This window comes from Globicephala melas, chromosome 15, assembly GCF_963455315.2.
Source record: "Globicephala melas chromosome 15, mGloMel1.2, whole genome shotgun sequence".
Classification (NCBI taxonomy): domain Eukaryota; kingdom Metazoa; phylum Chordata; class Mammalia; order Artiodactyla; family Delphinidae; genus Globicephala; species Globicephala melas.
This window is the reverse complement of record NC_083328.1, coordinates 67,936,835-67,949,477: the sequence shown is the minus strand read 5'-3', so window position 1 is coordinate 67,949,477 and position 12,643 is coordinate 67,936,835. Positions and strand designations below refer to the sequence as shown.

Genomic DNA, 12,643 nt, shown 5'->3' with positions numbered 1-12,643 from the left:
CAGTCTAGACACATTTAGAGGAAAATTGACAAGCGAAACAGGGATGGGGGATGGGAGTGAAGGCGCACAGCTGCTGGGGCTCTCTCTGCCCTCTATCGACCCTCACCCCAGAGCCGCCTCTGGTTTGGGAAGGCAGGCCCACGCTCGCCTGGTTAGAGTGAGAGCTGGCGGGATTCGGGGACTTCTCGGAATTATTGGAGCCAGGGTGGCCCTCAGCACAAAGACCTGCATGTGGGGTTCCCAGCAGAAGACCCAGAGTCCTCCTGGCCCCCGTGCCTGGGGCCTGGTTGGTGTGCTGGACATCGCTGGACAGGTCCTTGTGAGGATGTTTTTAAAGTTCTATATTTATATCCCCAGACTTGGAACCAAGATCTCTGTCTACTTAAGCCTAACCCTCATATCCATTTTTTTAATTGAGAAAAGTCACAGGAAAAGGTGCCTTTGAAACATTGAGAAAGTTGCCTACAAAGCTGTGCTGAACGGTAAATCCCGATCTCCCCGAGACCGGCTGCCTCGAGAGCAGCAGGTGAAGAGGGGGCTGGCAAAGGTGCATCACCTCCCAGAAACCACCCGCTTCCCAGAGCACCAAGGCCTCGGAGACCCCAGAGACAGGGCAGGGGCTTTGGGCAAGAATACTGGGGGAGGCGGTGTTCGGCACGGTCCTTCTCCCCCGTCCCCCCGGGAACGGGGCCGGGCAGGGCATCTCCCAGGTTTGGCTCTGAGCACAGAGACGGGGGTCGCACCTCCTGCCTCCAGGAGAGGCTTTTTTTCGGAAACCAAAAGCCCTTGAACCATTGTTCTTCTAAAGAGTCTCCTCTTGCTTGCCCTGTCCTGTTAGGGACCACCTCTTCTTGGTTTCAAACAGGTGACTTGTGAGGACTTGGCAAGTTTGGCAGCCTGTTTTTGTATCCTTTCCATATTTAGCCCCAAGGCCTCTTTGCGGAATTGCCCAGAATGGCGAGTGATTGCCTTCCTTCAGAGAACAGACACCTAGAACTTTTCCTGTAGTGGTTATGTACATGCAGATTAATTTATATGTATCCATATACAGCACAGATACTCGTTTGATGCTTTACTTGTGACGCGTCTGCCTGACGCAGCACGTGGGTGTTGGGGAGAGCAGCCCGTGTCGGGGGGTTGCGGGGGAGGCCGGGGCGACCCCGCGCGAAGCCACATCCGAGTGTCTGCGACGCCACCCTGCCGGCGTCACTCCCAGAGCCCTGCGTGCCCCAGCCGAGGGCCGTGTCTTTACAGCGGAGTTTCTTGGTTATTTTATTTGTATTCATGTCATTTACAACCCAAACAGCGAAACAGAAAACATAAATTACATGGTGGACAAGTTCACGCAGGACGTAGGGCCCCGAGCTCAGCACCAGCTCGTCCTTAAAAAGTGGAAGCGTCACGGTGCTGCCTGCGGGCAGGTTTTGCTCACAGGAGTCAGCCTGCCCGCTAGCCAGGGCGACCCCCCGAACGGCGAGACTGCCCAGGCTGGACAGACCCTCCTCCTTCCTTTACTCTGGGACCCGAGTGACTAAGGAATGAGGTGATGGAGACAGAAATGGTTGGTTCATCGAGCAGGTGCCTAAAGGGACGTCGCAGCAGGTACCCGGGGCCCTGGGGGCAAAACCAGGAACACAGCCAACCGGCTGCAGAGACACAGCCGCAGCAGCCCGGAGCCGGCGCGCGCCAGAGTGCGGTGGGGATGCAGGACGGCCGCAGCCGGCCCCGTGGCCAGGGAGGTCACCACGGTTTGCGCCCCACCCAGGGTTAGACTGTGCTGCTGCCTTCAGGAGAGGGCAGTCTGTGGGCTCTAGAGTTGAGGGAAGTAGGGTGGGGTTAGTCTCTCCCAAAGAAAAAGCTTGTTTCGTAAGGTGACTAATCTTCCCCCTCTTCTCTGTATGCACTTGGACTCATCAGAGATGGTGAACTATGTCAGTGTTTCTTGTTGCCTGTGTCTTGTACATGTTTGGTTTATTGTATTTTTTACATGGGGTTGTAGATGCAGTTTTAGTAGGTGAGCCCAGATCGCCATTCTGACAAAGGAAACCTGGGTTTATGGCACAGATGCTCTGCGTACTTCGATTACGTGTATTAATTCTTGACCGTTGACGAGCTTTGTGATTTGGAAGGTGGGTTCTCGTTTTCCTGAGTCGTGGGCTCCTGAAGTGGAAAGCCTGGCTGGAGGACTCGTGGCACCTGGGGTGGGTGTCCCTGTACGACTTGGAGCTCCTTTCGCAGCCAAGTGCCCACCTGCTGTCGGGAAGCAAAGGTGGGAGGTGGGCGAGGGTCGGTGGTACCTGCAGGTCCCGAGTGCGCTCACGGCCCTGGGAGGCCGTTCCACCGGGAAGTCTCAGCATGTTCTCCAGGCCAAGATGTGGGTGCCATGGGTTTTGTCCTGCTCAGTCCGTGGTCCCATGGCAGGGCCTGTGACACCCCCTCTCCCCCATGTGCCAGGCTGCCTTCCACAGAGGCTCAGCGTCGCCCTTTTGGGGCACCTCCTCACCCACAGCTCCCTGCCTGTGCCGGCCCTGCCTTGGGCCCGGTTGCCTCTTGTTTTCCTGTCCTCTTCTCGGACCAGAATCCTCGGGTTGGAGCGGCTCTGTCTATTCAAACATCGCAGCCCAAGTGGATAAAGGCACTTTGCAGGAGAGGAGAACCAGCCAAGAAGAAAATCTTAAACAAACCAAACCTGGAGTTTGGGCTTTTCCTAAAGTTTCTTCCCCCTTTTTCCTTGCTCAGACTTTACCTGGGGCAGGTTATTGGTTTGACTTACCTTTTGTATTATGTCTAGATTGTCCTGTATCCCATTGATTGGCAAGGCTCAATTATGTGCTGGAGAAGAAAAGTCCTCTAGACACGTAAAGGTCGGCGTGGCCAGCCGTTCCAGGCAGAAGCCGGCAGCCTGCCCAGGTCAGGAGAGTAACGGGGCTCCATCCTCCCCACTCCCACTGGAGGCCCCTCTCCAGCTCTCCTGAACCGGCTTCCTTCGCTCCCTTTCTTGGGAGCACAGGCCCTCCCAGCCTTCCTGCCCGGGACTGGGGGGCCATCTCTGTGTGACTGGGGGAGCACCTGCCCTCACAGAAGCTCCAACACCTGAAAAAGTGGGGAGTGTGGAGCCCACGCCCTCTCCTGAACGGGCCCCTCCCGGAGCAAGGCTTCAGTCTGTTTTGTCTCCTGTGGTCCATTCACAGTAGCCGAGCGGAGCAACGCTGGGGCTGGGGCGGCTGCAGGCAACCTCTCAACCAAGGGTTGGATGCTGACTTGGGCCGAGTGAGTGGAGGGTGGAGGTGGGATCACAGAGCCGCTGGGCGGCCCAGCTCTAGGTCTAGATGGAACCCACAGACCTCGGTTGGAATTCGTTTCTGCTGCAATCTGTGTGTGTTCCCAGTGCTGTCGAGCTGGGGAGGGGGGCGAGGGCTGACGTCAGCTCCCCCTGGTTGGCCCAGAGCCCGAGTGGGAGGAGGAGCAGACGGAACCCCCCGGGGGACGGGAGGCACGCTCTTTGGCTCTTCAACCCTTAAGAACCGTGACTTGCCTGTCAGTCTGGCCTCTCCTTTGCTTGGAGCCCCAGTCCTGCAGCCAGACTGGAGACCGACAGCCTGGACCCCGCGGGAACCAACCATCCTACCTGAGCAGGGGTGGGGACCCAGAGTGTGGGGTGAGCAGGCGCCGCTGACCCTGTGGACAGGGGCGGGGCCAGCACCTGTTGCCTCGCGTTGTTAAAATCCTGTCTTGTGGTTTGTGGGACCGTGAGGATTCGCAGAGAACGCGTAGTTCCTGCTTTGCTGTCTTAGGCCCCAGGCTTTCACAGCCCTCAGGCTGCTCGGGCCAGAGCCCCACGGGGTGGAGCGGGCTGTCTCCCCTCCGGCTGCGGGAGTCTCTCCTGCTGTCCACTCGGGACAGGTGGCAAGCGGCGACCTGAGAGGAGTCTGCGTGCTTACCTGCCGTGAGCGCCCTTTCCTGAATTCAGGAGCCGGGCTCTGCCGCGTGTGTGTTGATGAGTAGCTTTTCTCGGCTAATGCTTTATGACATCTGTTCCTTCCCTTGATGAGTGGTTTGAAGGCCCCCGATGTGACTGGAGTTGGAGGTGGAATGTCTCGGGTGGAGGCCGTCTGGAGTCGTGGAGCGCAGAAGGCTGCAGGCCCGTGGTCTTTCTCAGGAGTCAGCCGCAGAGCAGGCACCCGGAGAGGGGTGCCTGCTAATCCTGTAATTTGTGTTCAGAGAGAGACTGTCATTCATCCCTGGCTCTGGCCCGGCCTGCTGCCCTGTTCCGCGGTTTGCTGCAGACGTGGCCCGGAGAGCCAGCGCCACCCTCAGCGGATGCAGCCTGGTCGGCAGGCCACTGGGTGATGCGCGCGGGGAGGGGTGCTTGCCCCCGGGCAGCGGGTTCCCACCCTGCCCCCCAGCACCCCGCCTTGTTCAGTGCGTCGGGAGGGCCAGACTGTGCCATCGTTGTTGTTGAAAAGAGACCTCGTCCTCCCCCAACCCCGCCCCCCTGACGTGGTTGACTGAAAGGGTACTGAGCGGCGCCGCCTTTGTGCAAGTCGGGAAGAGGTTGCCAGAGGCCTGCAGGTTCCTGGTTTTCTGCCACCCACTTCCGGTCTGGTGTTCAGCTCAGACCCTTTGTTCCCTGAGGGCGAGGGTATCTGTGGAAGGGAGGCTGGAGAAGGCAGGGGCAGCTGGCTTGTGGTGCGCTTCCCGTCTCCCGGAGACGCCGAAGAAGCCATCGTCTTGGTGCTAAGAGGCCACTGCCCGGCTTCTGTTTGTCCAGAGGGCCTCTCCTCCTGCAGTGGCTGCATGTGAGAGAACAAACCGAGAGAGAGGCACAGGCACACTTTGGCTGTCACCGGGCCTGGGTGGAGGCGGCTCTTCGCCCTAGGGACATGTTTTTAACAGAAAGATGGAACTTGCCTTTGGACCGGGGCTGTGCCGGGGCGGGAGGAGTGCGCTGCCCTCTCCGGGCTGAGTCTCCAGGCCTCACAAGGTCCCCTGTGGGGATGCTGCTATTTCTAAGATGCAAATTGCACATTTCCTAGATTTTGTATCTGTGGATTTGGATAAGGGAGGGGAACAGGGACAAACTGCTTGTACAATTTGAAATGGGCCGAAATGGTACTGAAAATCTTTCGATTGCTCCTAAATAAAAACGTAAACGCATTTCTCATCTGCTGACTATTTTGTGGGGGAATCAAAGAAAGCTGAGAACGCTTCTATCTCCTGATTTACCCTGGGGGCAAGACCCACAACGTGGAGGGGTGAGTGGGGCAGTTTCCCTCAGGCGCTCCAGGGAAGTTCCAGCTCGCCCGTCGCGCACGCGCGGGGTCACTGGAGTGCCTCCTGGGGGAATGAAGTGCAGTGTGGCAGAATTTATGCTAGACAAAGGGAAACTGAGTCAGACCTGGAGCAATCAGCCATCTGGGAGGAGGGTACTGATAAGCTTGTCATTGGCTAAGGAGAGGGTGGCTATGTCTAAGGACCCTGGGGTCTTGAAGGAGTAGGATTAAAGGCCAACTTCTAATGTTCAAAGCAATTGAATCTTGTTGGGGTGACGCTCAGGGCCTGTGCCAACGGGGAAAGGGGCCCCTGACGAAGCCCCTGGGCGGGGACACACCAGGCCCTGTTCCTGATCTGGCCCTCTGGAGGCCAGCTTAAGTCTTGGGGAAGCAGCTTTTTGCTGAACCTAACAAGCAAGTCTTCGGGAGCTAGACCAACTGAGTGTGGAACCCTGAAGCCAGTCAGCTGACCCCGTGGTGGCTGCAGACACAGGCAGCAGCTCACAGAGGACCTAACCATGGACGACGGAGTGGGCAGCAGTGGCAGCCAGGGGTCACTGTGGGTGTCCTTGGGCCAGCTGCAGTGGCCTCCAGCAGGGAACAGAACCCCAGACTGACTCTGGAAGACCCACTGAGGACTCTCAGGCTGAGACAGGACTTGATCAGTTCAACTGAAATGGCCAGGAGGACGACTGCGTTCTGTTCCGTGAGCTTGTTTGGTGGGGTGACCTGGTACTACTTAGCGTTGTTTTCTCGCCCAACAGAACTGAGGTGGTGAGAGATGAGCTCAAGCTGGAAGGCCAGTGAGTATCTAGCCCTAGGCGCAGCCGTGGGTGATGACGTGCAGGTGTGTGTGTGGGGAGGCCCTGCCCTCAGCGCTCAGGACCGCAGGCCCTTGTCAAGGGCTGTGACGAGGCCAGAAACCGCTCCTCTCTCCTCCCTGCAGGGCAGCCGTGGAGCGGGGCTTCCTGACCTGAGCCCTCTGGTCAGGCTGCAGAAAGCCCCTGTCCTTGTAGGTGGTGCTGTGTGTGCGTGTGGTGAGGCAGGCCACTCCCCACCGTGGGCCAGGAGGTCCCATCCCAAGTGAGGGTCTCTCCACCCGCCCCCCCGCTGGGCCTCCTGGGTCATTCAACCATTGTCAGGTCTGGAGGAATTCGAGGTGACACTGATCTGTGCATTTGCTCCAATTTGCTGTCCTGCTTTCCACTAGGAAGAAGGATCAAGACATTTGCAGTGAAAGGCAAAGGCAGTCACCTGGCTATCGTAGGAGAGCCCGGAGGAGGCGTGTCTCAGGTCAGTGAGGCTGCCTGAGACAGCAGAGCCAGTAAAGGAGGGATGTCCTGGGAAAATGAAAGTGGTCTACATCCACAGCCAGGGAAGCCACATGACGGCACAGATGGCTCCTTACCCAACGGCCAGCACAGAACCTCTTCGTCACTGGTTAGAAAAGCTTTCTTCTCCTGCCCATAAGACTGGGAAAACACGGGTCAGGAAAGCCTAGGTTAATTCCCACCTGCCACCTTCTTGTCCGAGGGAAAAGACCACCTTCCTCTGAGTCAGACCATGAAGCTCCAGGAAGAAAGCCAAGGGGCCAGCAAGAACCCAAGCAGGGGCGCTCCGGCTGATCGAGTTCAGAGATGACAGGAAACACTTTAAACTGCGATCCCAGTTCTCCTGGTGGATGGTACTCAGAGGGGGTCTACAATGGGCCAGGACTGGCCCCAGATCTGAGAACTTGGGGAATGTACGTCTTGGTCTGATTTGTCATACAGAAAAGGGATGCTTTGAACTGACAACTAAATCCACCTTGGGCTTGTCTTCAAAAAAATCTTCGTCTCTCCAAGGCCAGTGACCCTGCTTGGGTACCTACCTGCATTATCACACCAGGGTGGCATGCCAATGACCATTCTAACAACCAACCAACTGATTATACCTACCTGCGTCTCTTCAATGACAGATCTTCTCAGGCTTCCTGGGCTGGCTTACTATGCCTGTCCCCACCCATCCATCAGGCAGGCAGCTCTTTTCTCTGTACAGCATTATTTTCGATCCACAGCAGCACAGACCATTACAAAAATAGCCACAGGAAGGGAAGGGCCCATTAAACCATGTTCTAGGCACAGAGATTTTGTCTGCAAGCTACAGAGGCAACCAGAGTGGCACCCAGAAATGTACATTTGAATGCTTTTTTTTTTTTTTTAAGGCGAGGTTTCTGTGGAACTGGCAAGGGGACTCTGGTTGCTTCCTGTTCACCCTGAAAGCTGGCTGCCTGTGGAAACCTGGGCTTGCTCACAGGCAGGCTGCACTCCATGCTGCCACACCCTCGGTGGAAGAGCTGGACGAGGGCGTGGCCTCACACCTCCCGGTAGCCCAGAGGGAAGATCTGCTGGACCTGGGAGGTGAACAGAAACTCCTCACCTGCTTCTACTGCAGGATAACCACCAGGCAAGCATCCCTAGGTGACAAGTCTCCCGACAGCAGCAGGCTTTGCCGAGCCTCCAGAAGAACAAGTTAGAGGGTAAAGGGCGTGAGGGTAATTTATCTGACAGACAGTTAGTTAGCTCTTAAGAGGGCAACAGAGCTGCGAACGGCCAGCCCTGTGCCCAGGGGCGGGCAGCGGGTTTGCGTGAGCTGAACGCTGGCTGTGCTGAAGCACCTTCACGCCCACGGGCCTGGACCCCGGCCTCTGTCCTCCCCAAGCTTCCATCGCCTTCCTTGGGTCTTCTCACCAGCTGGACAGAAACTGCCGTTGAGCGTAACAGTGAGTGCCCTTCAGCAGCCGGCTGCCTGTCCCCCACGAGGCCGGCAGCTCCTTAATCCCTCTTTCCTTCCTGAGGGAAAGCATCCTGTGTTCTCCTTGCCTTTAAAGAAACCTCCATCCCAGAACAGGCTTTGCTCTGTCTTCTCCTCCCCACTCCCCCCCCACCCCGCCTCGCCCATTCCTGACGGTGCTTAACATCCCAGATCAACCCCTGCCAGCAGGGCAGGCAGCCCACCACTGCTCCTCACAGACATTTCCATCCAAGGGTGGGGAGCAGAATGTCATTACAGTACCATGGAGAAGAAAAATAATTCTAATTGTTAAAGTCCTTTTCAGAAGGAAAGCTTTTCCAATAAAATTTAAAATTTTTATTAACATTTAAATTATAAACCAAACGTTGGCAACCATATATAGACATGTTTGCTATGGACAGCTGACTGTGAGGTCATACTTTTCAAATACAACTTCAGAATTAGTTTAAATAAATCAATACGTTTTCTCAGAAATTGTATAATTTCCTTCGGTTTACAGTCCGTGATATGGAAAGTTTAATATAATGTTAAATAATTTACTGTCTATCCTAAAAGTAAGCTATAGAAAACGGAATCACTATTAGGCTCGAATAACAACAAGGCTTTAACGGCTCAGTGGTTCTTCTGAAGAGTATATATAAATCTTGAAAAGGTAACACTGTTTGTTAGTTGAGCTGTAAAATCCATAAAAATAACAGTTCTGCCACAGTGCACAGATAAGTTCATTCATTCTGCTTCCCCAATCCCCTCACCAAGCAGCTTTCAGGTCAAAGTGGAAGACGTAGAAAATCATACATCCTATGTGAAGTAATGAAGATCGCGAGAAATAGAGTGTGCAAAAAATAAACTTTAAAATTCCATACTCCAACATCATGTACGTCTATTAACAGGATTTGATTGATGATTTCACAAATACTTGCGATCATCTCAGACAGCGTCCCCTTGCACTGTCATCCGGCAGATTCAGATCCAAGGTCTTTCGATGCAACAGGGAAAGAAGTGGTCTTCGGTCTGATTTGGGGGTCACAGCCAGCCTGCTGGGGTTGCAGAGGGCGCCTTGCTGAGGGAGGACACGTTACTTGTGTGCAGCAGTTTCCTGAACGTACGGGGACAGTGCCCAGCTTGACCTCTGCCTTGGTGACCTGCTTTTCCATTCTGGCCCCACCGGCGCCGATCGTCCTGACCAAGCTGTTGCCTTGCTGTGGATCTCGGGGGCCGTGGCGTGAATGCAGGCACGTCCTCGCTGACCACGTGGGAGGAGTCGCCGCCCAGCACATCCAGCGCCCACGAACAGGTCCACCCTGGTGAGCGGGTGCTTCAGGCTTGCGTCCAGGCCGCAGGCAGGTGGCGCCACAGCCCAGCGTGTCCAGCCCCGGGGCCCTCGTCCTCCCATGGCCCCGGGGTGCTGCTGTGGCCTTGGGCACGTCGTCACTGTCCCCGCTCCAGGTGGCACCCCGGGGCTCGGCCTCCTCCGCTGGCCCTCTCGGGGCAACCCTCCACAGCCCAGCTGCCCACGCGGCCCCGCGTCTGTCAGGCTGGGTGGTGCTCCTGGTCGTGGGCAATGTGCCCTTGTGCTGCGTCCTCCTCGCCAGGCAGGCCCTCTGCTCCTCCGCCCTGGCTCCAGGGCCGAACTGCGGGAACACGTACCCTCCCTCCCTGCCCGGCTGTGGTTTTAAAGCTGCGGGACTATGTAAACTTCGTCGCCCTAGCCCAGCAAAGCTGCTCCTCCTTCCCTCCTCTCAGGAATGTCAGTGGTCCCTCAGAGCCTCCCATGCCGCCGGCTGAGGCAGCCTCTCTCTCTGAGAGGCTGCGGCCGTGGTCCTGGTCCCACAGATGGAAGGCTCCATCTCCAGAAGGCAGGGCCAGATGCGTGTGCTTAAATGCGAGACACAGTACAGTTTTTGCCTTCACCCAGAGCTGGGGCGTGGAGGCCCCGAACAGTGAGTGATACATTTCATTAACGGCATGCTTTCCGTCTAGCGTCCACTGCTGGAATCCAGGCTCCAGGCGGCAAGGCCAGGAAGGCTGCCACGCAGGCAGCCTCCCAGGAACCCAGTCCACGGCCCTCCGTGAGGTGCACAGCACCCGCTGCTCTCAACGAGGCTGGGGCACAGCTAGAGGCGGTTGTCTCCATTGACCCGAGTCCTTCGCGGGGCCCTGGACGGAAGGGGAGAGTGTCCTTACCAGCAGCGAGCCTTACAGCCCAGGGGGACAGCCCACAGGCCAACAGGAGGGAGAGGAACCGAAGGCGGACCAGCCACTCCTTCCCGTCTCAGGCCCCCTCCTCCAGGCTGCACACTGGCCACCTCGCCTCCACCCCCTCACCTTCGTTCCCGACTGTCAAAATGGTCAGCGAGATGCTCCTGGGAGATGCGGAAGTCCTCAAATGGCTGCTGGTAGCGAGCTTCGAAGGAGCCTTCCCGGGCCCGGCCGTGAAACAGCTGGCCCGAGGCGTCGCAGCCCCGCTCCCGCAGGGACGCACCTCCAAAGGGACTGAGGTCGCCGTTCTCCTGCTTCAACAGGGGCAGATGCACAGGGGGTCAGCGGCTGACTGGCCCCCGGTGAGGCTGGGCCCGGCACTTGCCCCGCCCCACCTGGCCGCAGGTACCTTGGCAGGGAAAACGTCGACCTTGACGAGCAGCGAGGCCAACTCCAGGTCCTCACTATAGTTGTTCTTCAAAGGCACAGCTCTGTATCCTAGGAGGAGAAAGCCTGGCCCTGAGCCCAAGAGGAAGGCGAGCAAAGCCCCCTCACCCACAAGCCAGATCTCGGGGCGGGGGGCACAGTCTCTAGGAAGGGTCCTCACCTGTCTTCAGGCCCTTCACCGGGAAGGTAGCCTGAGCCAGGAAGTTCTGGTCACTAAACATGTCTTCCTCATACACCACAAAGCGCAGGAAGGCGAATTCGGGGTTACTGATCTGGAAGTGGAAGGGCTTGGCTGGCCACATGGGGTTCAGTCCATTGTCCACTGCGAAAGCAAGGGCAAAAGGCCTCAGGCCACTGCCAGGAGAGGACGGATCACAGGTGCGGAGGGGCCTTCAGTGCCCTGGAGGATGAGGATGGTGAGCGGGGAGGAGACTCACCCACAAACTCAGTCTTCTGCTTGGTGCTGTCATACTCAGCACCGGCCACCTCAATCTCCACGAAAGGACACACGATGCCTCGGCCATTCTTCGGCAGATGCCGGGCCCCCAGCACCTGTAAGGCAGGCAAAGATGGGCCCAGGATGGTCCTTCCAACTCATGCCAAGTCCCCACTACCCAGCGGAGGCAGTGCGCCCTCTGCTGGGCCCCAAGGACACTGCCCACTAAGTCCCTCAAGTCATCAGGGCTCTAAAGGCAGCTGCCGCAGCAGAAGTTCCTTTGAAGAAGTCCTAGCCTTAACCAAAATTTTCACGTGAGTTTTTGCAGTCAACTCCACATGAAATCCATGTCTATTTTAACATGAATATTTAAAAATTACTTCCCCCTAGAACAAAAAAAATAGCTCCTCTCCGGAAGAAACCTGGTTCACCCCACGCCGTCCTCACTCCTCCCTCCAAGACTGCTCAGGCCCCACACCTGAACCCCACAGCACCAAGCTGCCCACATCACGGCTGCTCACCAGGGGCCTCAAGGGTGCGACCACAGAGCGAGCCCCGGGACCTCGAGGGGCGGCAGGGGGCCTCCGTCTCACTCAAGCCCCGTTCCAGGAAGTTAAGTACCATCTAGCCGATTCCTGCCGGTGGGCCGCTAGCTCACCACTGGCACTAGCTTCCTGCCTGTCTTCTGCCCACTCCTGCCAGGCAGTGGCTCTCCATGGCTTGGCCTTACTGGATAGCCCGACTCCTTAGTGCCAAGCACTGTCCACACTTAGCCAGCTGCCTCCAGCCTGTGCTGGTCAGAGCCCAGCCCCACGGGGGAGGCTGGTAGCTACACGCCCACCTCAGAAAACAGTTACATCTTCCTCGAACTCCAGGACAGTCCAGTGCCCCCTGCCCCATGGCATTAACCAGCACCCCGGCCTGGACGCTGGAAGGAGCCCAGCAGAGCGCCCCCTTCCCACCTCGATGCAGATGGCGCACGGCTCCAGCCCACGGAGGCTGCTCTTGTCAAAGGGGTCGAAGGCCTCGTCACGCATGATGCTCGGCTGCAGCACGTAGCCGCAGTGCCCGCCGGCCAGGAAGAGGGCCTGGTTCATCTGCATAGGCTTGTCTGGAAGAGCCGGGTTACAGTGGACTCCAGCCCAGCTGCCCGGCAGGACCCCGCCCCATGGGCCACCTCCTCACCTGGGGTTTGGAAGTTGAGGGCTACCAGCTGACTGCCACAGATCCACATGGGCAAGGGGTCGTAATTGGAGGAGTCCAGCCGCTGGCCCTTGGGGTAGATGCGGGAGAGCTGCAGCCGGTTGTACTGGAGGAACTTCTTGCCTTTGGCCTTGTTCACGTACTTCTCGGCCTTGGTTTCCGGGAAGGACGACATGTCCCGGTAGCAGGCGCGTTCTGTGCCGATCTCTGGGCCAAACAGGGAGAGAGCTCACAGAGCCCGCCCACCCGGGCGCTGCTGGGGGCCAGACCCCCGCACTGCCCCTGGGCCAGA

The 12,643-nt window shown here is 57.5% G+C and overlaps 1 protein-coding gene across 3 annotated transcripts in view; it reads right to left on the bottom strand.

The window, feature by feature from the left end:
• Positions 1-8,387: 8,387 nt before the first annotated feature.
• Positions 8,388-12,643, bottom strand: part of PLCG1 (phospholipase C gamma 1) — a 35,677-nt gene continuing 31,421 nt past the window's right edge. For 2 of the 3 annotated variants that reach the window (XM_060285591.2, XM_030843567.3), the window contains exons 27-33: positions 12,334-12,558; positions 12,111-12,259; positions 11,150-11,264; positions 10,873-11,034; positions 10,675-10,763; positions 10,392-10,579; positions 8,388-10,223 (exon numbers count right to left, since the gene is read on the bottom strand). In XM_060285591.2, coding sequence (XP_060141574.1) covers positions 10,181-10,223; positions 10,392-10,579; positions 10,675-10,763; positions 10,873-11,034; positions 11,150-11,264; positions 12,111-12,259; positions 12,334-12,558 — 971 coding nt within the window. In that variant the 3' untranslated portion in view covers positions 8,388-10,180. The remainder of the gene's footprint in view (positions 10,224-10,391; positions 10,580-10,674; positions 10,764-10,872; positions 11,035-11,149; positions 11,265-12,110; positions 12,260-12,333; positions 12,559-12,643) is intronic. The other variant, XM_030843568.3, reaches the window with a different exon arrangement.